The following is a 26,251-nucleotide window of genomic DNA, read 5'->3' as shown; positions in this document are numbered from 1 at the left end:
TTGTCAATACAGTAAAATTCGCTCTAATGTATTTATTAAAGAGGCCTTTGTCATCATAAAACTGTTTTATAATATTCGTGTGACAGATTCTAAAAGCTACATAAAATTTAAATAAGAGTCTTAATTGTTGTTAACATTTGTTAAACTTAATAAATACTTACTTTCAATAGCAAAGTGATTTAAATTACTTTATATAAGAATTTCTAGCCAAGTCAAAAAAGAAGTCTAAACAAACATTTTGACCATAAAGTACTTGTCAAGCTAAATATTTTACCTTTAATCGTATGCATGCATTACGTTTTTTCTTTTATCAATTTAAGTTAAAACTTCGTGTTTTATATAAGTTTGGCATACTTTTTTTTCTAAGACTCAAAGTTGGACTAATGCTAAGATGTTTTGTTATTTAATGAACTAAAATAGTAAATACTCTTGTAATAACGAACTTATATTTAAAGTAAAACTAAAAAAAACAAGTTGTTTAAAGTTTTGTTTAAATGTTTTAAAGTTTTGACCGCGATTCAACCTTTGATAACTTAGCTTGTTGCTAGTTTTAGTACATAGTAATTGTATAAAAGTTTTTTGTGTTTAGAAAAAAAGTTTTAAAACGTTTATGTAACAAATGAATGTTTAAAGCTAAAAAAAAATCTAGCTATTTAAAAGCTTCTATATAATTAATAAGTGAAGTAAATTTAATAGTAAAATTATAGTAATTTAAAACTAAGTTTATGTTTTTAAAGATGAAATTTTACTTATATGTATGAAAATACATTTTCTTTGCAAATTTAAACAAAGTTTTTTATAAATTTAAATTAGACTAAGATAATTTAAAACTTTTTAATATCTTTACAAAGATTTTTTTTAATATCCAACAATAAAAGTTAATGGTTATCAATGTAAAGATTACGAAAATCTTAACAGTATTCTTTTTATAATAACTACCTTCATTAAGTTTTAACTTAGTTACACAAAAGGTTTACATTAAATTAATTTTAATAACTTAGTATATATAATAAAATAAGTGAAAAATAGTGTTTATAGTATATACATATAGCTTTATTAATAACATTTTTTGAATAATGTATTCTAATATTTGTTAAAAACAATGCTAAGCACTTTTCTTGTGTTTCTTGTTGTTTTTTGGATACTTAATCCGTATACTTTACAGAATTTTTAATGATCCTATTTTTTCTACACAAGCAAAACAAGAATAATGACGATTGAATATATTTTAGTTATTTTTTGCATCTTTTTTACTTCTTCTGTAGCACAACTGGTTAGTATTACTTTGATTTTACAATTTTTTGATAATTTAAATGTGTAACTGTTTAAACATTTTATTTATGTCAATAAAGATCTTTATTTTAATAATTTATTTTTTTTTGTTTGTGAGTTTTGGAAAAAGAGTTAAATTTATTTCTTAACTTTCATGCTTTTACCTTTTTACATACTTACATAAGACTAAAATCAGAACTTTAAGTAACTAAAAAAATATTAAAAAATGAAACACGCTTGTTAGAGCAAAAATTATTAACTTGATTGTTTTTAAGTTTTACTTCTAATGACTTTGTTAATCCGTCATAAAATAGAGCAAACTTAACTTTTATAGAGCATTTCTTCAGCTGGCATTAGTAAGTTTTGCCACCTCTACACATTGTCGCACAAAGGAAATCAGTTTATTCTGTTTGCCGACAAAACTCATACTTTCAGAAAAAATAGACCCAAGCGAGAATGGAATGGTAATTCTAACTGTTAGTTGCTTAGTATTTTTTAAACTACTTATAATAAATCAACGTTATTTTGTATAAGCAAAAAGTCTTTAGCATCAAAAATAAAAAATAAAATAATAGAAAATAAGAGCTGGTAAAACTAAAACATAAACTTGACACGTTTTTTATAGATTTGTAGAAAAATATTTATATAGAGAGTATAAATAACACTGTACAATTTATTTTATAAAAATATTTTTTTCAATTTTTTCGAATAAAAAAATTCAACACAAGTGACTTGTAATTTTACTACTTTACGAAAGCACCAACAAACTTAAAAGTTTTATTCAACATATGGAATAATTTATAAACAGTTTAAACCTTCAAACTAGCTAGCTGAAATCATGAAACATTTAAGTTTTAAATGAAGATTTTTATTTAACTACAAAATTTTCATTACACTTTATTTTGATAAGAATGTATAAGTTATATAAAACTTATGTAAAGTTCTAACTGCTTTCGTTTTAATGAAAGCTCTGTTAATTCATGTTAAAAGGCGCATTTAAAAAAATAATCATCTTGCAGTTATAATTCTTAATGTTTATAGTTTTTAAATATAAATGAAATGCACTTACTCAATGCTATACTGTAAAGTTAAAAAAAATTAATCACAATGTGTAAATATAAAAACAATAAAGATTCTTAAAAAAATAAAAGTTGTATACAATTTCTTTCAACTACAAATAATCTATTTTATACTTAACCATTACTTTTTATTTCTATTTTAGACATGTTCAAAATTATTAATGGAATATCTCGTTATGACAAAAGAGGGAACATAATTTACTCTACAATACGATTGGTGGACATAAAATCAAAAAGAACCTTGTGCCAGACTAGAAAAAACCGTAGAAAACCTGTTTTAAAGGTTTGATACTTTCTTACTGCAACTATTTAAACTTGGAAATTAGATATGTGCACAAACAACTATTTTTTAAACTTTTATCTTAAAGCTATCAATTTTAAACAAACTATCCTTTTACTTATTAAAATGCCTCACAAAATATTTATGTCGCCTTTAAAAGATCTGATCAAATAAGTCACGACTCTTTAAGGCTCATTTAAATTCCAGTCAATTGTCAAATGAATATTTAAGTGATTGTCCCTAAAATTAAGCGTTAAATATGGTTTTCTGCATTTTTCATAAGCCTTTCTCAATCATTATAAGTTTAAATAAATTTAAGAACTTAAATACTTATAATTTAAATTTAGTTCCAGCGATAAAAAACAGTTACGAAATATTTTTTGTTGAAAGTAGTTAAACATTTTTATGTTGACTTATTATACAAGTTAAAAAAAAGATTCAATCGTAAATATTCTAAAACATATTGATATAAATAACAAGGTTTATAACACAAAAACTATATAAAATAAAAATAAATTGTGTGGAAGTTAACTTTTACAAACTTAAACTGTTAAATTATTTTAAAAAGAACTTCAGTAGGTATGTAAAATGATAAATAAGTCATTTATTAACTTTGTTATAAGTACATTTTTATTCAATTTAAATTGAATTTGTTTATAATTTTGTTATAAAAGTCTTTCTTAAAATTTTGTATTGAAAAATATTAAGAAAAAGCATTGCTAAAGGTATATAGTATTTTAAATTACAGCTTATTAATTTATAACTTTGAGTTTTATGAAGTGTCGTCATTATAACAGCTACATAACATTAGAGAATAATGGTAATTCTATAGCGAAACTGAAAAAAAAGTTTAAGCTTACTTAACAATAAACATTTAAAATTTTATATAATATCATAAAAACACTTTAGTAGCAAACTTGTGTACTAACAAAGATTTTTGATTAATTCAAATATAAGGAGATACTTTTTTCTAACTTCAAGAATAAATCGTTTATTTTTGTCAAATAATTTTTCAAAGAAAACATTACGTTCTTTTAAGCCCTTTAGTTAGGAATTAAAAACAAACAGTTATATAAAATTTAATTTGATAAAATATTTTCAGTGTATAAAAAATATTAAAACTTTGTACTAAAAGGACTTAAACGGTTAAAATAAATAAATTTGAACCAGAGAAAAATAAAATCTATATTAAGAGTTGTTTTTTATTGATAAACTTCGATGTATTCTAGTACAACTTGTTTTAGTAACCTACATTATGATATAAGTTTTAATATAAGCTCAACTAAAAAACTTATTAGCTCACTAAAGATTTTCAATCCCGTTTTATTTTAGATTGATATTTGTATGATTATGTACAGAACTGTTAAATGATCAATAAACATAAATAGTTTACATAAAATATATAATTTTTAAACATTAAACTAAAAAAAAAAATTCAGATCTTTTCAGATTATTTTATATTAACATACTAATATCTTTAAAGTCATTTTAAAGGTACAACAATAACTTAAAAAGTATAAGTTGAACATTTTTACGTTTATTATTAGAGTTAAGAGCTAAAATAACTATAAAAAAAGAAAAAAAGTCTTTAAAGAAAAACTACTTTGTTACTTTTTTTTTAAATTATATCTTTATCCAAACTAAGTTTAAATGTTGTTAAAGCACTTATTAGTGTAGAAAAGAATGTTAAGTCGAATATTTAACTTTATTTTATAAATTTATTTTTGAAAAAGCTACTCGAGTTCATACAAGTATACAAATATTTTGTTTAAAAGTTATAAATTTTTTCTATTAACTATATAGTTTATATGTTAGCTAGTTTTTTTTTTGAAGTACTACTAATGTAGAAAAATAATTGTACGATTATCAAGCTTTTCTGCTCACAAAAAACTACAAATATGACTTAATTCATGAACAAAAACTTTCAATATTCGGCTCTTGCTTAAAAATGTTTACATACTACCAGTACTCTTATCATACTTTTTTGAAACTATTTGTGCACTAAAACGACTTTTTGTCAGCAAAAAAAAAAAAAGTTTGTTGCCTCTTTTATAAACTCAAACAGCTTTATAATGTGTGCATGTTAGAAAAATTTTCGCGTTTCAATCAATGTTTTAATTCAATCGAAAACTCCAGAAAGCTCGCTACGCGAAGAGGTTCCCGCGCAAGTGCCAGTACCGCGAGCGCAGCAGGGTGATGCAGGGGGAGCACAGGTACAACTACCACTTCGTCAACGACGCGTACGGCAACTACCTGCAGTGGCGGAGGTGGAAGGTGAGGTACTCCAACAGCAAGGTGCGCAGGTTGAGGAAGAGGATGGCGTTCGTGCCCGAGATATCCTTCCACAAGGACTGCCACCACAGCAACTTCGCGTTGGAGGACGAAAAAATGAAACCAAAGGGAAAAGAGTCGCGAGATAGTGAAGCAAAAGAAGAAGTGAAGTTCGGAGAAAAAAGTCGTAAGAAGTATCACGTCAGGTACAACGATAAGAGAAAAAAGCGGAACCCTTACAAAGAATTAGACGATTCCGTTAACGAGCCTAAGTTTTTCTAGGGAAAGTTTCTAAAGTTCTATTAAAAGCATTAAGAGAGTCACAATTTCAGAAATAAGTATTATAAATTCAAACAATATAAATAACTTCTAAAAGCTTAGAAAATAAGGAACTCTATTTACTTAATTTCTACAGTACTTGTTTAAATTTCTTTACATTTTTATTTATAGGAAATACTTTGTTGTTATTTTTATCAAGTCTTTGATTTTTAAACATTTTAAGTTAGTTTTTCTTAATTTATTTAACCTCTTAGGAAATAGATAAGTTCTTCTTACTTTTTTATTTGTAATTCCTAGTTTCTTATAAACTTTTGTTATCTCTTTACGGCGCTGGATCGCTACACTGTTTTCTTAACATTTGTTTATTTCTGAAAATTTAAGAAGAAGAATTTAGTTATAAAACTTTTATAATTTATTGTGTTTGAGTGAAACTATTTTACAAAACAAGGGTTGTACGTTTTATGTTTGTTTACTAAAAACTTACTATTTCTTTTAAAAAGAGAAAAGTTTAGATGAACAAAAGAATTGTTGTTAATAAAAAAAAAAAATTTCATTTATAAGTATATTGGAAACTTTAAGAAACATTTTTTACTCGTTTATTAGTTCTACTGTTTATTATTTTCATTGTGACATATGTGTAAAAGATTATTTTTATTTCTATAAACATAAAAAAAATTGTTAGTAGTTGACAATCTGTAATCTAACAATATACCAAAAACAATAGTATTGTATATTATCAGTAATTAAAAATTTTATACCTTAAGACAAGTACCAGAGTTATTCACAACTTACAAACTTAAACAGCTGAAAAATTTAAGAATTGAAAACGTATATGTTCTACAGAACAAAACTCTTGTTCTAAGCTAAAAGTTATTTCAGATAAATGATTATGCGACTTCATAAAATCGACTTTATCGTATTGCAAAACATGTATTGAATTTATTGTTTTGGTACTAACTTTTATTAAAACTACATATATACATGTAACTCATTTAAAAGTTCGATTTACTTTATAAAAAAGTTGCTAAAATCTGACAGAGGTACATCCAAACGAAAATGTTAAAAAAACTTTAGAAACTTAAATAATTAATTAGTTTATATATAAGATTTTTAATAAACTACTTTTAATAGATAAGTAGAATAACGAAGTAGTTAGCATTTAAGTTTATTTTAAAAGTACACATAAATATAAGATGCTATTATACGACATTACTAGAGAAAAGCTATTTAAACAAAAAACAAAATGTCTTAGATGCTCGATAACAGTATAATTTATAATGTACTTTTATATTAAAAGTATGTTTATAAAATATTTCCTTCATGACAGTACTTAAAAACTTAAATCTCCATCGAGACGTGTAACAAGTTAAATTAAGAAAAAAAAAGACAAATATAAAATAACTATTTTATTACTATTGTTCATAATATTATAATTCAACAACTTTTTTTACTAGTATAGTTTAGTTTAACAAGGGTATAGAACTTGTAAGCTTTATTTTAAAGGTGGATTGTACGTGTTTTTATATAAAATGATAAAAAAAAGTTTTTGAATGTCTTTTTTTAATTTTAAAACAAAATAATAGTGCTATAAATATGTTTGTGTTTTATTGAAAATAAAATACAAATGTATGACATACTTAATTTATTTCATATTTTATCATTCTTCTTTTTAAGTTATGTTTTTAATCATGCAACGAGCTTTAAAGTATCGCATGTCATTTAGGTTAAAAGAAACTTTAATACGATTTAAAATTTGAAAAAATACTTTTCAAAGCTTTAAAAGACTTTTAATAAAAGTAAATAGAAGTTAAAAGTGACTTAACTTACTTTCTAGTTCCTGCAAATACACAGGCTGTAACAAAGCTTTCGAAGCTTAAAATTAAGGCTAATTAAATAAAGTTAAAGTGGAGTTGCAGTTGGTAAAAAAGAAACCTTTTTTTCTAATCGGTTGACAGGATTCTAGCAAATGTAAAGCTTTAAAATAAAACTTAAAAAATTGTTCAAAACTGAAACTATGGCAGTTGGCGCGAGCTGAAAAGCCATCTGGACAAGATGTAACATCCAAGTGGTGTGCAACTCGATCGTGGATTTCGTGCACCAGGTCCTAGGACCAAGTACTTTGAGCGTCTTACAACCCTCAGTTCTTGCTACTAACACTTTCCTTTCGTCTGATATCACTTTGTGTTGGTCTTGTTTGTTAGTCGGCTCAGGGTTAATAGTTGGTAACTAGCATCCATACCCTTTCCAGCGCCGGTAACTAACCTCGAGCGGTCGTATACTGACACAGGTATGGATCTCTTGCTGCTAGCACTCATACTCAAATATAATTGATTAGTGCTACTAATCGTGTTAGTGAGAGTATGTTACAATTAAACGTACTCTGCAAAAGGTCTAATATATTATAGCCTATAAATAAATGCTAGAGATATAAGTTAAGCTTAACTAAGTTAAATTCTAGTTAGTAAACAAGTACGAATTAACACTTGATGTTTATTGTACAATGTAAAAATCTACGATCTTTGAAAAGAAACTAAGTGACTCGCTAAATGAAAATTAGTGGTATTAGCAAGAATATGAATCAATGCCCAATAACAAATTATGCTTAGTAAACGACTAAAAAGTACGTCTCAAACATAATCAAAAGTAGTGCTCGAAAACTAAGCACATACGCCTACCCCTATGAAAAAACACATTAATGTCCCAGCGCTAACATTAACCAACAACGCTACAACAACAACAAAAACAACAACAACAACCACTTCTACAATAACTAACCACGTTTGACCTCTCTTGCGGTGATTTTTGTACCGTTTTTGCGTTTTTGATAAATCTCTTCCGAACGAGACATGCATTTATGCTTACAGTATTTTTTTGTCGTTTACTAAATTATAAGATATAAAATATGGTCCCCTCCGATAAAATTTTTCACAGAACTAATTAAACTTGCTAAAGCCTTTTTTTTTTGCTCCTCATAACTGTCACCTGCAGAGTATTTAGTGTAAGTTTCAAATTATGGCCTTATTGCCTCCCTTCCCTTTGCAGCTTATGGCGCCCTAACTTTCTAAAATAGCCCACTTTGGGGAGCCCTGGCCTAGTATAAGTTTTAAAACTACATTTAAATACTTCTAAGACTTTTTTTTGCTCTAAACCATCATCTCTAGAATATCTAGTATAATAAGTTTCAAAACTACCCTTAAAAAATCCTCTATTTTTTTGCTCTTTTCCATCAACTCCAAAATATCTAATGTAAGTTTTAAGTCATGGTCTTATGGCCCCTTTACTACTCACGGCCTCTCTTTAGCCCCTTTGCAGCTTATTTGGGAAACCCTATTTTTAAAGAAATGGTTACAAAATTTAAACAAAATAACACAGCAGTTGTCCCAAAAGCTAGGCACACTTACTTTTTTTTTGCAATATTTTAAGACTGACTTTTGCGTTAATTATTTGTTAAATATACTACAGCTTGTTAAAAAAATCATAACCAAAGATATATTAAATGTTATTACTACTTAAAAAAAAGTTTAAACAAAGAATTAAACATTAGTCAGCTAGTAGCCTATCAAGTTATAAATTTAATTTAAACCCCTTTGTATATAGTAATATGTAAGTTGTTTAGTTTATTTATTCACTTCAAGCTGATTGTGTTTTTAAATCTAGTAGTTTCATGTTCAATACCTATGTTAAAGTTTTCAATTTATTTAGTAATTCTAGTACATACAGTTTTAATGCTTAAGGCTGTATATTATAGTATGTAAGAAGCTTGTTTTATTCCTTAACTTTTGAGCCACTAATGTTTTTTGGTTTTAATATAACAGTTTCTCATTCAGTTTTTTAAGAGCCTAAACCCATAGTGTTTATTTAGTATTTTGTACAAATTCTTGATTAACTTTCTAACTAACATAATTTACAATTTACTTATTTTGTTTTGCTTTATAGTATCTTCCATATTTGTTTAACTTTTATTTTTCAGATTTAAATTGTAACTGAAGATCCCTTAAAGGGTGAAACTTAGTTTTGTAAATAAAAATCTTGAATAATTAATCTTGTACAATAAATTGTCGTCACTTTTTGGATACATTATACATAAATCAAGTAGCCTTTTTTTTTTGCTTATTAACGAAGCAACATTTTAAGTTTGTAACGAAACGGAAACGGTTTGTAAACAAGCAGTTTAGAAACCCTGTAAAAAAATATACTGCTAATATTCGATGAATACTAAAAGCTTTATAGCCTTTAGCTTGATTTCTTAGCAGTTACCTTGCGTAACACTGGGTTTTTTAGGTTATATTAGTGATTAACCGAATCTGCTCTAATTTTTAACTAAAACTGCGGGTTGACTTTCCTAAAATGGTGAACAGTAGTCAAAATGAGAAAAAATCCTTGAGGGCCTCAGTTGTTAAAATGGTTGTGTCAATCAATTAAAAATACTATTTCCAAGAAATGTAAAGAAACAAGCAATAGTTAAGCATTAGTAGCTAATAAGTTACGTTCTAATTACAAGTTTTTACAACAAAACCGTATTTTATTACTTAACGTTAGTTTTTAGCGGAAAAGTCACGGGCCGCATACTTACGCTTTACGGGTTGCAATTGACCAGCGGGTTGCAGTCATAGACCGCTGAATTAAATTAAACAAACACTAAATTATTTAAAAATAATCAATTTCGTTTAAAATTTAAACAACTGAAGAAAATAATAAACCGTTTTAGTGCTATGAATAGAAGAAAGTAAAATTGCTTACTAAAGTCAATATACTTTTACGGTCAAATTAAGGAACAAATTCATCAATAAGATCAAAATAAACCTTTTTTTTCTATTAGAATCTTTATCAAAAGCTTTTGTGAATTCTGTAAAAACAAAAAAAAATTGTAAACCTTAACAATATGTGTTCAATTTCCATTTGTAAAAGTATATTGTTTAAATTGTTTTTCTCAATGGCATGCTTGATGCTAATATCTCTTCAGAAGAATTTCTATTGTAAATTCACTTTTTTAATTTCTAGACGTTTTGTTTCTAAAAAAAATATGTACAATCCAAATATTTCGATTCTATTCTTGGGAAAAAATGCCTAGCTTTGCGATATCATAGTATGTTCATTAATCCCCTTTTAACATCAGTGATAGAACGAACAAATTATTTAATTACTATGAACAAACCTGCTGTATTGTTATGTAGAAAAGTTTACTTCAGGGAACTTATGTTCTAATAAAACAAAAAAATATATTATGTCAAATTTAAATCTATTTGTTGATTGCTTGAAGTTTTTAAACAATTTTCTTTTGTTAAAAAATTTGCGTCAAAATACTGAAAAAATACTTAAAAAGCGTAAACATAAGCTTTAATATTGCTATTATAGTTTTGCAAATATTAAAAAAAATTGATTTTAACAAAGTATTTATCGATTTACTTTATACAATTGATAGTACAGTTACTTCATAAAATATATATTGTTAAAAACAAACAACTTTTCACAAGAAGGATTTTTTTTTAATCTAGAACTTAAAAATTTGTGATAGTGATATTATTCTCAAAAACAAAGCGTAATTTCTCAGCAAGGCAACAAAAAGATAAAAACTGAGAAAAAAAATTAAGAAATATTACATTAAAACTAGTGATGTACCGGACTCACTATCCGGGTCCGGCCGGATATTGCCATTTTTGTCTGATATCCGGATCCGGCCGGATCTTGATATAAAAAAAAAAACCGGATCCAGTTCCGATCGGATCTCGATTTAAAAAAAAGATCCGGATCCGGCCGGATCTTGATTTAAAAAAAAGATTCAGATCCGGTTCCGGCCGGATCCTAACAGAGATCCGGCCGATTCGGATCTAGTTAGTAAAAAAGAGCATACAAAAAAGTACAGTAGACTACCGCTTAAGTACGCCCTTTTTTGGTACGCATCACGCCTTAAGTACGCACTTATCAAGAAAGGTAGAATGGCCAACCTGCTGAGTTAGCCTAAGACTTTCACAAATTTTAAACTAGGGTGAGTAATCCTGAGTAGTCTAAGTGGCCAATTGTGACAGTCCTGTTATTAAATGTTAATAAACTAAATACTTATGTAGTGGTTGCAGAAAAGTGAAATGAATAATGATATTTGAGCTGTAATGCTATTAAATTAATAAATCTAGATGACAAAGCTAAAAAAACCTACAAATACAACATAGTTAAGTCATAACTTAATTTAAATGTACGTACCTTGATGTTTTGAAAATGTTTGGTAAGCACAATGTAGTTTGGTACTTTATTTCTAACAAAACAAAATATGGCTTAATATGCTTTTTTATACCATTGACTGACATTGACTTTCTATATTAATAGTATGTATTAATTATGTAGAAACTTTTTATAGACAAATTAAGACACCTTAAAATCTAATTAAAAGTTTTGCAGATTAGAATTATGTATTAAATGTTATTTAAAATATAAAGACTTGTTTATTTGGCTTAACTATTTAGTGGCTAGTTGTAAGAAAGAAAACAAACAAATAAAGTTCATATTATACTGTGTCTTCAAAAAGTACGCACTACCCGTGCTAAGTACGCACTTTTTGGTCGGGTTCAATTTGCGTACTTAAGCGGTAGTGTACTGTATTCTTTTAAAAATCAACCCTGTGTAAATTAAAAAGAGTCATTTTCGTCAGTTAAAATTAAACACCTACCGTGATTGGCTCATTTTGTACACGAGACTAATTAACATTTGTATACATTTAAACTATGAAATAAACATTTCAGAATTTTAACTCTTTACCTATGTTGTAAAATTAAAAACTTTACTACCAAATTGTCAATCTTATGGCTAGCTGTTCTACTGACTATTAAATTAAAGTAATTTTTTCACTTTTTAAAAATCTCATTCTTACTCAGGCTAGTTTATACTCACTCTAGCTAGTTTTTTTTTGACTTAAACAGTGGCAACCCTGCTAGTTTAAAATCTTAGGCTGCCTCAGGCTAGTTTAGTTTTTTATAAATACTCAGTCTAGTTTTAAGATTTTTTGAAGAACTCAGGCTAGTTTTCTTTTAGATTTTGAATGAGTTTGAGCTGATCCAGTTTTCAATATTTTGTGATTTTCTAGTTAATTTTGTTCAAGAACTTGATTTCAAAATTGTTAATTGTAAATATTACCTATAATTGTCAACCTTGTGGCTAGCTGTTCTACTTATTATTAGATTACAGTTTTTTTTTTCAGTTTTTAAAACCTCATTCTGAATCAGGCTAGTTCTACTCAATTTACAGGGTTCCCATATCCCTAGATTTCTCTAGATATCCCTAGATGTTTTCAATTATCCGAAAAAAAACCCTAAATTTCCCTAAATAAAATTGAAAAAATCATGAATTTCCCTAGATTTTACTTTTTTTTTTAGTGCTGGACCAATTTTTATGATATATATATAATATAACCTAATTGACATAATATGACTCACTATCCGGGTCCGGATCCTAATTTGAAAATAAAATCCGGATCCGGTTCCGGCCGGATTCTAATTTGAAAAAACTATCCGGATCCAGCCGGATCCTAATTTGAAAAAAAAGTCCAAATCCGGGTCCGGCCGGACCCGAAATAGTGGGTCCTGTACATCACTAATTGAACCAAATACACAACTATTTTTTTACGTATTTCAACCTACAATTATTACTTTTCCTTTTAGAAATATTTACAGTTAAGCACAAGTTAAAAAAAATAATTAAAAAAAATATCTGTAAAATTTTATTAAGCTGCATGAGCAATATTAAGAAATTAATCAAAAAACATAATTGAAAATATTTAAAAACAAAAAACGATGAAGAAAGCAAAAACTTTTCAACTGTCGAACAAAAAATAAATGTCCTCTCAATAACAAATGCTTAGTTGAAAATGTCATCTATAAAGCAACAATCAGATGAGATAACGAAACAAAAAACTATTTGGGATCAACGGGTTGGACTTTCAAAAAAAGATGGTACAACCATATCAGTGATTTCAAAAACTACAAAGAAAACGGCACAGAAATATCGAAATAAATCAGGAAACTTAAAATAACAACATTGACTATAAAATAGACTGGGAAATAATCCACCAAATTGGCAAAGCCAAAAACCCACAAAGCATTTGCAGTACTTGCACACTAGAAAAAGTCACGATTGCCAAAGCTGACAGAAGGGATAACTTAAATAAACGGTACGAACTCTTTTGTTCCTGCCCGCACTTCAAAAAACTCCACTTTAAAACTTAAATTGTTCGTAATATAGGTTTTATGCATGCTCTTAAAAAAAATTATGTAGTTACTACTTTCTTGAAACTAAAAGTTTTTATGAAAGGAATTTAAACAAAATTTCAAGTTTTGATAGTTATTACAAGTATAAAATTGTTTAAATTTTCCATAGTTACGTCACTATTAAAATAAGCTACATTAAAATGCATCTCAACTTAAAGCTCACTTACAACTATTAACTGCATTTTTATTTAAGCACCGTTTATTTGAAAATTAACTAGAAGAAAATAGAAAGCTACATATAGTTGTTATATTGATTTAGACAATTAACTAAAATTTAAACTTTACCATAAATCCAATCTTGATATTAAAATCTAATTTGTTTTGAAGCAAAAATTTTAAGTAAACATTTGTTTTTTTTTATTGTTTAAACTTTAAATACTATTTTTCATGAATGTTACGTATCTTATAGATTTTTTATTTAAGCACTGACGAGGTTTTTGACCGAAACTTAGTTTGCAAAATAAAGTCTTGGAAGAATAAATTTATTATTTTTCCTCTAGTAGTTGAGATCTCTTTATTTGTTTTCTTAAAATCAAAACATATAATATTTACAGTTATGTAAAAACAGCTTAGTTTGTATACATTTTTTAACTCATGGTTTTTTCGACTCTACTTTTGATTAGTATAATAATTTTACACTTCTGGTTATAATTAAACCTGTATTAATTGTTAAAATTGTAAGTTAAGAAATAGAAAATATTCAAACTGTAAAAGTATTGTTATTATGGAACTACTCCTGGACTACACTTAGTTACCCTGTATTTTTCTTCCTTTTATATTAATAAAATTCATATAATGTAAACAAGTACACTGCCGAAATCTTTTTATACGTTAAGTTGTAGTTCAATTCATAAAAATGTTTTAGCTGTAGTAATTGATTTGTGAAACTGAATTAAAAACTACCAGAGCTGACATACTCTATTACTCGTACCTTAAAAATAGATAAAACTTTAGCGTCTTGTGTATTTGCTAAGGCGTAGCATAAAAATACTGAAATAAAACTTTATCGCAATAATAGCAAGAAATCAAAAAATTAATTATAACTAATATAATTAAGAGCGTATGTTAACTACGAGCTGACAAAAAAATTTAGTGCTGTAAGTAGTCTGAAGTAAACCTGTATTGCAGTCTACTATTAATTATGTACAAAAAATAAAACAATTTAAGACTTAATTAAACAACACATAACGTTATAAACAGTTTATTAGTTCGGTTAACAATAACATGGTTAGCAGTTAAGTATTATATTTTCAAAAATATGTTCACTTGATGCAAAATCATAAATTCAGTGGCACTGAAGAGACAATAATTAAAAGTGTTTACAAAATTTAAATGTTACAAAAATAAGATGTTTCGAAAATATATAGATTAATAAAAATATATGTCATAATGTAACCATGTTCAAGTAACGAAAATACATTAACATGATTTTAAAGCGTAGTGAGTCATTAATGATGGAAAAAACAAAATTATTGATTTAGTAGGCGGATTTTATGAGAACATACATTTCTAAATGTAAGTTTCAGCACCATACATATTATAAAATAAATAAATTTCAAGTCCACAACTAAGTTTTATTTTCTTAAATGAAACGTAATGCCTGATAATAGTTTTAAATTATCAATAGGAAAACAGAAAACAAATGAAAGGCATTGTACTTGTGTATTTTTACTTTTAACAATAAACAAACGTCTTCTTAAACATTTCCAAGCTCGTTTATTATGACAAATCAAAACCGTGCAGTAAATAAAGACACGATAAATTTTGTGTTGTTTTTAATACCAGTAGTTCATTTGGAACAACGCTAAAAAGTTTTTATTTAAAATATAAAAGTAAAAAATTATAAACAAGTAAACTTTTAGGCGTTTTAAAAGTTACTGTGTGAAAGAGCACATCTTTTAGTAACGAAAGGTAAACATTAATGACAGTTTTGTGCGAGTGTGACGAAAGATCGATACGAGTTATCAGTAAACCGGATTTGTAGACACAAGGTAAATTGATTTGTACGAAACGCAACTTATGTATACTTTTATATGAAAACTGCAATGAAACTTAGATGATTTTTGCTCAACTGTATGAAGCAATTCGTGATAAATGTAATTATTTGGTCATTTTGTTTCAAATATAAATTTAATTAAGTAATACCAAACGCTTGTATTAAAAGTAAAACTACGATTGCTTTCTCTCAAATGATAAAAACCATTTAAATATGTTTAAAACAATTTTCAGTTGTTTAAAATGAATATGCAAAAAAGTTGCAAACTTAATTTTTTTTTTTTTTTCTAACCACCTTTAAACCATAAATATTTAAACTATTACTTTTAAGGTAATTTTCGGAATTATAAGGAATATTTAAATTAACAATACTTTGTTTTGTACTTTTTTCTTTTTGATCAGCAAAAACATAATTTTAGTTGAAGTTTAGTAAAAATACAACTTATTATTCAGTTAAGCAAGCTCGTATTTAAATTAAGGCAACAACAATAGTTCAAAACAACGTCTGTGTAAAAAAATTAAATGATGTACCAAGTAATTTAAATTCAGTGAAAAAAATCATGAGACAACAGAAACATTTTTCAATTTTGGCAAAACATAAACTTTTCACCTGAATTTTCATCTAACTAATCGAGAACGTTGCCGAACTGCTGCGCTCGCTCTAAACTCGACTTTCTCTTCACCTGTGGCGACGCGTCGCACGACGACCTCAGAGTGACGTCACGATCTCTTTCCGCGAACTGCTGCGGAGGGGGAGGAGGGCTTTTCACAAGACCCTCAAGTAATAACACGCTCCCTTCGGCCCCCTCGCTCACGTTGTCATGGGGACTCGATGACGTCAGCAGGTTCTTGAGCCTTTCTCCCTCCGCGCTCGGGTCCTCACCGAAGATGTCCTCCAGCAGCTCAACCTCCTTGTTTTTGACCGGCGGAAGTTCCGTTTTTTCCGCATCGTTGAACGAAAGCAGGAGGTCAGGCTGGGAAGGTGAGACGACGTCATCGCGACGAACTGTGGCGTCATTGTAAGATGTTACGTCATCGTGGTGGTGGAGGGTGGAGTCCCACTCGAGGTCGACTCCTTCGACTTCTTCTTGCTCTTCTTCCGTGTGATCTTCGGCTGTTTACATTTGAGTTGAATTAACTAAAAAAATATACTTTTGAACTATTTAATTACTTTTTAAATATTACGACTATAGTTAAAAATAAAAATTAAATATATAATAAGGTCTTGAAATTTATAACTTAAAAACTTGGTCATAAACTTCACGATCAAACAACTAAGTTATATGTTTTATATAAAATAGCTAACTTTCAACATTTTCTTCAACATGCAACTCAACTTCGGCCACTTCTCCTTCGTCATCCAGCAGCGACACTTTCTCCTCGCCGTAAGCCTCCTCCTTCCTGGCCTGATGACGTGGCGTGCTCTCATTGGTCGACGAAACAGCTTTCTTCGGGCTTCCCGTCAACGGCTTCTTAAACTCAAAATCCTCCGGGCTCGAAGGGCGTTCTTCCTCCTCTGTTGGTTGCACCTCAGGTTTCCTTTCAGAGAATTTTTGGATTTCCGTCTTTTTTTTGAGGCGGTTCTTCTTCACCGGCATGGAGTAGACGCCGTAAGCTCCTCCCGCAGAATTCTCCTCCTCCTCGTAATAACCGGTTTTATTTTGGGGTACTTCCCTGGTGGGCAGCATCTGCCATATGGAGTCGGGCTGAGCGGGCGGTATGTTATCGGGCGCGCGCTGTTGCCACGGAGACGAGTCTTGTTGCTGGGGAGGGAATTTTTTGGAATTAGCAATCGGTGTTGGGGGAGGCGGGAGCTTGTTGATAGCTGTGTTGGTTTTGTTTGGTTGAAATGTTTATATCAGTTTATGTAGATTTCTTATAAAAAAAGCAGTATTTAGCTTTTTTAAAACGAAACTTGAGCTCTTGACTTGAGCTCTGACTTTCTGATTAATTTTAAAAATGATAAGTAAGACAAATAAAAAAATGTGTTAAGTTTTTTAGACACATTTTCAACTAGACAGCACGAAGAATTAAAGTTATAAACTATATATTTAAACTATTTATTATAATCATAAGAACAAAATAGGTGTAAGTTTTATAGTTTAATTACCAAATTTTATGTTGTTTTCTTCAGGATTATTCGTATCGTCATCTAGGTTCATGTGAACGTTTTCGGTTTTTTCCAGCACCTTTGCCAGATCTTGCACAGACACTTCGTTCTATAAACAAAAGTGTGACTTCGTACTTAATACAAATTTAAAAAACTAATAAATGGAATATGTTTAACAAATTTAAGTAGTTAAGTAATACAACATAAAATTTTAAAATGAATACAAATCTTTAAAGCTTAATTAAAATTCTGCATAAACTATAAAATAAATGATCATAAATTTATGTTTTCTTATTAGTAAGAAAAAGTTTAAACTAATAGTTTTTATAGGTCTACATAACATGCTTTTAAACTTTACAAAGTAACAGCTGTAACTAATAAAAACATTTTTAATTGGAATTTCTTCATCACTAGCTTCGTCAATTTCTTCATACGGATTTATGTACTCGTTGTAATGCTGAAGCGCAACTGATGAAGTTTCTTCCACTCGTCTCCTCAATTCATCGGGTAACTAAAGTTTTTGTCTAGTTTAACTGCTATGTCACAATTTATTCACTTCATAAAGTTTTCATCAAGATTGAAATCAAAAGTAACCACTAAATAATTCAATAAACTTTAAGAAGTTTAAATTTTCGGCAGTAATCTAACTTTTTATATCTAATTGCAAGTTTACCACGACTAAATATTAAGATACTATATATTTAATATATAAACATTAATTTGATTATCATTCAGATAAAACAAACTTCTTCTTTCTTTTTAACTTTGTAACTGGACTCGTTACATTTCAGCAGTCCAACAGCCAAGTTGCAGTCTTTTCGCAGTCTTTCCTGCAAAATATTAGTTGATATAAGCAAGTTAAAACAAAAACTAAAAAGTCGAACATGACTAACTTACAAAGTAAGCCTTGTAATTAAGAGCTTAACTACGTTCTAACGATTTATTCTTTTTAAAAGAGGTGACTATGAAAGTTTAAAATTTTTGTGAAAAGGTTATATAACTTTCTTTAAAAGTATAAATATTCTAATAACAGTACTTAAGATAAGTGCAAAAACGCTTAAATTAAAACAAAACCCAAAAAATTTATTATAAAACAAATAAACTATCTGCAAAACTAATTAAACAGGGTAGTAAAAAAATACAATATTTTATTAAAGCATAACTTAATAAAAACTTACATTTTCTTGCTGTAGCTTTGTGTATGCAATCTTACTTTCATATAAACTTTGAGTTTCTTTATCCTTGCTCGCGGCTAGCAATTTGTTTTGTTCTTCAAGATGTATAATCTGTATTTTTATTTACTTTTTACTGATTAATACTAAAATATTTAGTGTAATTTATTGTACAGTAACCTCTCGCTTATTTACGCACATTGTTTCCACAGAAAAAGTGCGTAAAGATATGAGAGATCGTAAAGATACGAGAGGTACCAAATATTTACTATAATGGCTGTTTTTTGATAATGCTTCTAGTTAAAAGCATACTGGGGACTTTTCCACTTATAACAATTTGTTTGTTTTGTTTATATGTATAAAAACAAAAGATAAAACTATACAGGTATTAAAAAAAAACGAATTTAAGTTTATATAAAATAATGTTACTTGTAGAGGAATTTAAATAATTTTAATGGAATATATGTTGGAGTAACTGGTGCTGGTGAGCATCACGAAGAATTGAAGGCAACGTGCGAAAAACTTCAACGCTTGCTGTGTTACAGACAATAAACTTAAACTAAAAAAAAGCGTCAAATTAAAACAAGTGATATTTTTACTAAAAAAAACAATTCATATTTGTGTTCAGTGTAAGCTCTATATTTATTGAGTATCACTCCTACTTTTTGCTTGGAAGTTTTATTAGATTTATTTTTTAGATTTGTGTTCATATATAGGGCAAGAGTGCTGTATTATTTATTTGTGTTATAAAATTTCATTATTTAACACAGTCATATTTCTTTTAGAATTTTAACTTAATCTCTTATTGTTAACAAAATTGCTGATATACTAATAACTTTAAGTTTTTCAATTAGTCAAGGAACATAAGTTTACAAAGTCTAAATATATAGTGAGGTGAGCTAGCATTTAAAAACATACTTTTAGTTAAAAATTCACAGTAAACTTAATTTGTGCAATATTAAAAAAATCTTTTTAAGTTTTTAGAATTCTAAAATGCGTAACGTCAAGAGTGCGTAAAGATGCGAGAGGTTACTGTAGTAATTAATCAACCAGCCAATGCAATATAGTATCAAAAAGTTGTAGCAGGTATAATTGATTAATTATATTCTCATTTTAAGGTCAAAATTTATTAAAGTAAATCAACCGTTGATTCCTTTTCTCTTAGTTGTCTTGAAGCATTCATCAATGAGTCATTTTTCATTTTCAGCCTGTAAAAACATTTATTAAATAAATTAGTAAAACTATTTGAAGGGCTTTATCAAAAACTCTAAATGTTATACTTTTTTTTTTGATAAGTTTAACTACTACAAAAATTAGTTAAAGGTATAGAAAGTTTATTCGTATAAACACGTTTTTTGTTTGGTAAGTATTTAAGCAAAGCAAAGATAAATATTTAACAAAGCTAAATTAAGAGTTTACTAGTAAAAAAAAATAAAGCAGTCTATTTTAATTCCTTAAATGAATATTTTGAATAAATTTTATAGGCTTTTTTATGTACGATTATTCATTAGTTGAAATAAAAACCATTTAAAAAATATTCATATATTTCTTTGAACTCAACTTTTTTTATTGTTAACAATATGTAGATAGGATACTAAAACCTAAGCCATAAATAATTTCAACAGTTTTCATATAGGATAGCTTATAAACACCTTTCAAAAAATCATACAAACTTTTAAGTTTTCAATATTCTCTTCTGAAAATTAAAAAGTGTTTTTAAGTAGTACTTGAAATAAAAAAGACTTAGACCGACAATTAAAATAATGCTCTTTAAAAGTTAATTATCCCATAATCAAACTCTTGCTTATAAAACGAATCGATCTCATTACAGCTTTATTAGTTTAGCAACAAAACAACTAACTAAAAACAGAAATAACTGTATCAAGACAAATACAATTTAAACTAACGAAGCATAGCTTTTGTTAAGAGCATTGTTTTTTTCTTCTAAAATACGGATCTGACCTTCCAAATACTCTTTAGTTTGTGAGTGTTCAGCTTCAAAAATTTCGTATTTTCTTGTCAAGGCGTGCACTTTGAGTCTTAACTTCTCATTTTCAATTTCAATAGATCTAAAAATTGTATTATTATTTTAAGCAAAACATGCTGAAAACATGCTGAAAACATAACAAATTAATGAAACTTTTCATGTACTAGAACTGCTTAGTAAACTTTGTTTAACTCAAACAAAAAACTAACTTAAATTATATCAAACCCATGGTTAAGATGCATACGTTTTACAAATAAACCTATAAAGTACATAAGTACTTTAACTTTTTTGTGTTGACACCAAATGCATTGATGTGTTTGAAAACAACTAGTTAAATCAGGATAACTGATTAAAATTTTTTTTAAATTTTGTTAAACAAATATTACATGTGCTTTTATCAACTTTTTTTGCTTATATAATCAAAGTTGCCACAATTAACTCTAAAATTAGTTTACTGAATTGACAAAAAAAAGTTACAAAGTTTAGAAAATTCTTTATAAAAAAACTAGTCTTGAAAAATTAGATATGATCTACTCGCACTTTCAATAGTTTTATTTTTAGGTTGTTTAGTATAACAAATAATTAAAAAAAATATTAGACACATTGCATTTATAAATGTTTTATTTAATAACATTGTAAAATATTTTAAGCTGAAACTTTTCAATAATATACATTAGCAATTTAAATGTTAAATTAACAAGAATGGTGTAATGCGTTGAAGTTATCAAAGTAATAGTTGGATATTCACTATTAATTAAAATTTATTTATTCAATTATCAAGTAGTCTTTCGTTAAGTAAACTGAACAATAAACAATAAACTAACAAGTGCTAAACAAAACATAACTTAATATTTCAATTACTTATATAAATCAACTGTTGTTTGCAAAGCTTAAGGTTATAGGTCTTTATAAATATAGATTCATTTGCATTTAAACAAGAATTGTGTCCTTTAACTAATACTGAAAATCTACATCATGATAATAATGAAAACATTCAGGATTTTTTGTCAGGAGATCACCAATAGCAGACAAACTTTTGTTAGAAATTTCGATCTCGTTTTCAACCAATTTGGAATATTCTGACTATTTTTATTTTTCTTATCTTTTTATTTCATTAGTTATTTTTGATCCCTTTTTTTTTGTTTATCTGATAAATTTTAATTAATTCTAGCGTAATGTATATCAATAGACATTGCTAAATAAATAATAATTACATTAGTTTTGTTACAAAAAATCTAGTTTGCATAGAACTATAAAACCAAAAATTAAAAAGACGAATCAATATTTACTAAAGTTGATGACGTTTATATATTTTAAAAGTAGCACAGCTGAATTTTATCAATTTTATTTCTATTAGACAACTCAAATACAACTAACGTTTTTTAATGTTAGAATTTTTAGCTCAATTATATGCTAAGCATCATTTTGTTTTCTATTTTAGAAACCACAAACTTTATTTTCTAAATGTAATAAATCTTCAATATTCCACAATTTAGAGCGATTTAGACTGACATTTTGCTAACTTTTGTTGGTTGGCTTATAACTGAATAAAACAACACAACCTTTAAGATTATTTCTAACTTTGTAATTTATTATTAACAAAACATTTTAGTACAATTTTGTTTTGTTAATTTCAAAGTTTGTACTTAATTATACTTGGCCTCCAGAAAATGTCATAAAATTTTTAGTATTCAGAACTTGAGCTGTTATTAAAGTGTTACATATTTAAAATTTTATTTCCAGAGTGCTAGTTCACACCTTCTTATTTTTTTAAATAACTCTAATTACAGCAGCAGTAATTTACCCAATTTATGATACTGCCCTTAGGCATGCATTCTAGAATTTCTTGCAAAGAGGTGAGTATCAGAAAAGTACATTTATGGTAAGGAAGTTATAACATCTACTCAAAACAAAAACAATCTGAATTTTATTTTAGAAGTTCAGAAACTTTCAAGCATTTGTGCTGACGAATACTGACATTTTGCCAATATTGCTTTAATTTTAGTAAACTAAGGCTAAGAAAATCAAGTACTTTTTATAAGAAATTCACAATTAATAAAATAATTTACAATAAGATCTTAAATTTTCAGGTATTGGAACAGACGAAACTTACACTTTGCCAGATTAAAAAAAAAAAAATTATTTAGCCTGACTCGTAAGAACCCTGAACACTTAGCTTAGAAGCATAAGTAGCTATATTTGACCAAAAAACTAAATTTCTTATCAACTAACTTAAATAAATAAAATAACTAATTTTGAGCTTTAATCTCTAACAGTTTACAATATAAACATATACACTGCTTTGAAAAGGAGAGATCTTAAATGGATTTACCATTGTAGATTTCTAACTGTAAGCAATAGCTACTGACGGGCTTATGTTTTTATGACTATAAAAGACAGGTGGCTATGAATAGTCAAGCCGCAAAAATTAAAAAAAATAAATAAAAAACTTAACTAATAAAGGAGTGGGGAGGTTATATTTTTAATTAAGGCCAAGACACAATTCTGAAAACGAGTTTTGAAAAACCCTGATCTAAGATGAAACATACATTTTAAAAGTGTTAAACGTATGAAAAACTAACTTATAGTTGAAAAGTTTTAGTTTTTTCAAAAATTAGTTCTTGTGAAATGTTAAAATCAGTTGTTACACTTTTAAACAATAATAAAAATTTTAAAGAAAATGTCTAAAAAAATTAAAACAACTTTTTGACAATCACTTAAGGACTAACATTTTTAATCACAAAAGCATAACTTGTAACAAACAGATTTCAACAACCAAAACAGATAATTTTCACGATGCAAAACAGAAATACTTTAAAGTTTGTAAAACAGAACATTGTTTTAGAAATACTTTAAAATAAACATTCTAAATTTAGAGAAACAAACTACAGATGCAAAGTAATTAAATATAAATAACAAATGTATTTAAAAAAACTACATTTAAACTTATAAACAATTATATACAATACTTAAAGCTCTAATTTAAACTTAAGTATAATTTTAGAGCTTGAAAATAATTTAGTCTTATAAAAACTTGGGTTGAAGTGGAATAATAAAAATTAAAATGTAAAAATGCAGTACTCTTTACTAATCAATTAGTTTTCACTAAGTAAAGCTCTTTCAGTATTCTAAATTTATAAGTTTTCTTATGCTTTAATTATTCACTAAATAATTTTAAACTAAGAACATTCAAAAAACATATGAATAAATTTTAAATATTTACTACATTACTTTATTTTTCACACTCAGTTTATCATATTTTTCAAAAACTACCTTTAATAGACTTAGATTTTTTTTGAAAGCTTTAATCTAATATACAATATAAGTCTATATAATTCTTAATTTAATTTATCTAAGCTAAAAGTTAAACATAAAACTCTAAATAAGAATTGTTAAATCATCAAATTATGAAAGAGCAGTAAATATTCAAACTACTTAAACAGAAAATTTGATAAACGCAAAGTTACGTATTTTTAAAACGTACGTTTTTTAACAGCGCAAGGCAGTGTGCATAAAATATCTTTAATAAATAAGATGTTTCAATGAGTAATAAAAATGCTTAAAGTGTAAGTTTAATATTTATTTTATTTAAATTATAAAATTTTGTTGAAAATTATTTTATTTAAAAAAAATACAATCAAACAAACAATGTATTTATTAAAAAACATATCATTTAAACAACTTTTTTAAACAAGAATTTTCTAGAGTGTCAATATACCATGAGATGCATTATATGAAAAAAGAACAGTAATATAAAAATTATGTCAATTATTTCTTATTTAAAACTAGCTACAACATTATTTTAAAAGCTAACTAACGATTTAGGCTCTAAACTTTCAGGCTTTCTTCGAGACTGAACAAGATACTCCTGAAAAATAAAACTTTTTATAATTAGTATAAATAACATTTAATAAGACTTTTTTATATCTTAAAAAAACTAAAGTGTCTGTTTACAAAACGCTGAATTAGTTAAAAAAAAATTTTCATAAAAGTATGTTCAGGTTCATTTTGTTTTTCAACAGAGTTTTTACAAATAATTAAATATTATACTTATTTTTATAAAATAAATTTGTAAGTAAACAATTTTAAGTTAGTACTGAAATACTTTATTAAACAGCAAAATTGTTTTAAATAAGTGCAATAATTCAGCAAACAACTTATATAAACTACACAGGCTATATTTTTAATTAACTTACAGATGCTTTCCGATATGGCCTAGCCTTAGTACCATTTGAAGCCATAGATGAAACTAAATTAAAAAACGGAAAACAACTTTACTAAATTTAACTTCTGTTTCAAATGTAATAACTTTTATTAAAACAAGTTTTATAGTATTTTTAATTTGTTTGGTCTTAAAACAAGTCTTTAAAATGTTTAAAAGCATCATATATTTTGACTTAAAGAATTCAAATGAAAAAATTTTTACTCTATTAGAGATCTTTAGTTTAAATAAATTTATAAAAATATAGTCACCTCTTGCAAATCTATGCACATTGTGACCCTAGCAAAAGTGTGTAACTTAATGACAGAATGTAACTAAACAGAGGTAGCAAATATACCTGCATTACTAACTGTTTTCTTATAATGCATTTAGTTAAATACAGTTTGGTGACTTTTCAACTTTTTTGTCTACATAAATAGTTTTCATTCAAGTTATAAAATATTTGAGAGATTTTAAATAATAATACAAAGTTTATTAATTATACTTTCTTCCTTGCCAACCTAAGATTAAACTTGTCTTGCATGGTATTAGAGAAAGATCAGGCTTAAAATGAGAGTTTTATTGAGTTCCAATGAAATCTTATGCCATAATTATTGTGAGGAACCAAACATTGTACCTTGTTTGATTTAAAGGTATAAAAGGGGGCTAAGACAGCTAAAAATTTAAGAGCAAAGTTAAGTTATATATTTCAATAGATTCCTTTTTGAAGGCACAAACCGAAAATTCAGAAATTTTAAATTAGTTAAAAATCAATTTCACAATTAAATGTGTATCCAAATTTCAAGGAACATAGTTTTACAAAATCTAAACAAAATAGAGGTAAGTTAAAAATTTTAAAAAATATTAAACATTTTACTATAAAAAATTACAATACTAAAGAGTTTAATCTTTTTTTTGAGAATTATTAAATATGCTTTACTAAACGGGAGTGCGTAACCAAACAAGTGTGCAGATTTGCAAGAGGTGACTGTACAACTAAAATTTTAACAAAAAATGCTGGTGCACAACTGTTCAAATTTGGACAACTTACATTAAAAAAAAATATTGGAATACAACTAAAAAACTACTACATATTTTGCAAAAACAAAAAGAGTGGTTTTAGATTTCATAAATATTTACTAACACTTTTATCATTTTTGCAAAGTTATAAATATTTTTTAGATATGCTTAAAATAAGTTATTAAGGGTATAGGGGGGGGGGGGTAAACACCCTTTTTTTTAAATTTGATCTTATTTTATATAGTTTTTACTAAGCTACAAGACACTTTTTACAGATTTAAAAAATTCAAAATAATTTTTGAGATAAAGCTGGTCAAAGTTGGAGGCAAC

At 26.9% G+C, this 26,251-nt stretch overlaps 1 protein-coding gene across 1 annotated transcript; it reads right to left on the bottom strand.

Moving 5' to 3' along the window:
* Positions 1-14,674: 14,674 nt before the first annotated feature.
* Positions 14,675-24,992, bottom strand: LOC145831410 (uncharacterized). Its single transcript, XM_082938664.1, has 10 exons — positions 24,897-24,992; positions 24,519-24,568; positions 20,621-20,782; positions 19,858-19,921; positions 18,720-18,827; positions 18,288-18,371; positions 17,927-18,052; positions 17,542-17,650; positions 16,738-17,256; positions 14,675-16,545 (listed from the first exon to the last, which is right to left on the bottom strand). The coding sequence occupies exons 1-10, from the start codon at positions 24,939-24,941 to the stop codon at positions 16,058-16,060; spliced, it is 1,755 nt and encodes a 584-aa protein (XP_082794790.1). The 5' UTR covers positions 24,942-24,992; the 3' UTR covers positions 14,675-16,057.
* Positions 24,993-26,251: the final 1,259 nt, after the last annotated feature.

The sequence above is a fragment of the Thalia democratica genome, chromosome 3 (genome assembly GCF_965202585.1).
Source record: "Thalia democratica chromosome 3, ktThaDemo2.hap1.1, whole genome shotgun sequence".
Lineage (NCBI taxonomy): Eukaryota > Metazoa > Chordata > Thaliacea > Salpida > Salpidae > Thalia > Thalia democratica.
This window is presented reverse-complemented; position numbering and strand designations above follow the sequence as displayed.

Excerpts from the sequence above, each read along its gene's own strand:
- LOC145831410 (XM_082938664.1), bottom strand. The coding sequence starts at position 24,941 with ATGGCTTCAAATGGTACTAAGGCTAGGCCATATCGGAAAGCATCT. Across the intron at positions 20,783-24,518 it reads GAAAGTTTAGAGCCTAAATC|ATCTATTGAAATTGAAAATG; the intron begins GTTAGTTAGCTT and ends TACAATTTTTAG. Across the intron at positions 18,372-18,719 it reads CAAAGCTACAGCAAGAAAAT|GAAAGACTGCGAAAAGACTG; the intron begins GTAAGTTTTTAT and ends AATATTTTGCAG.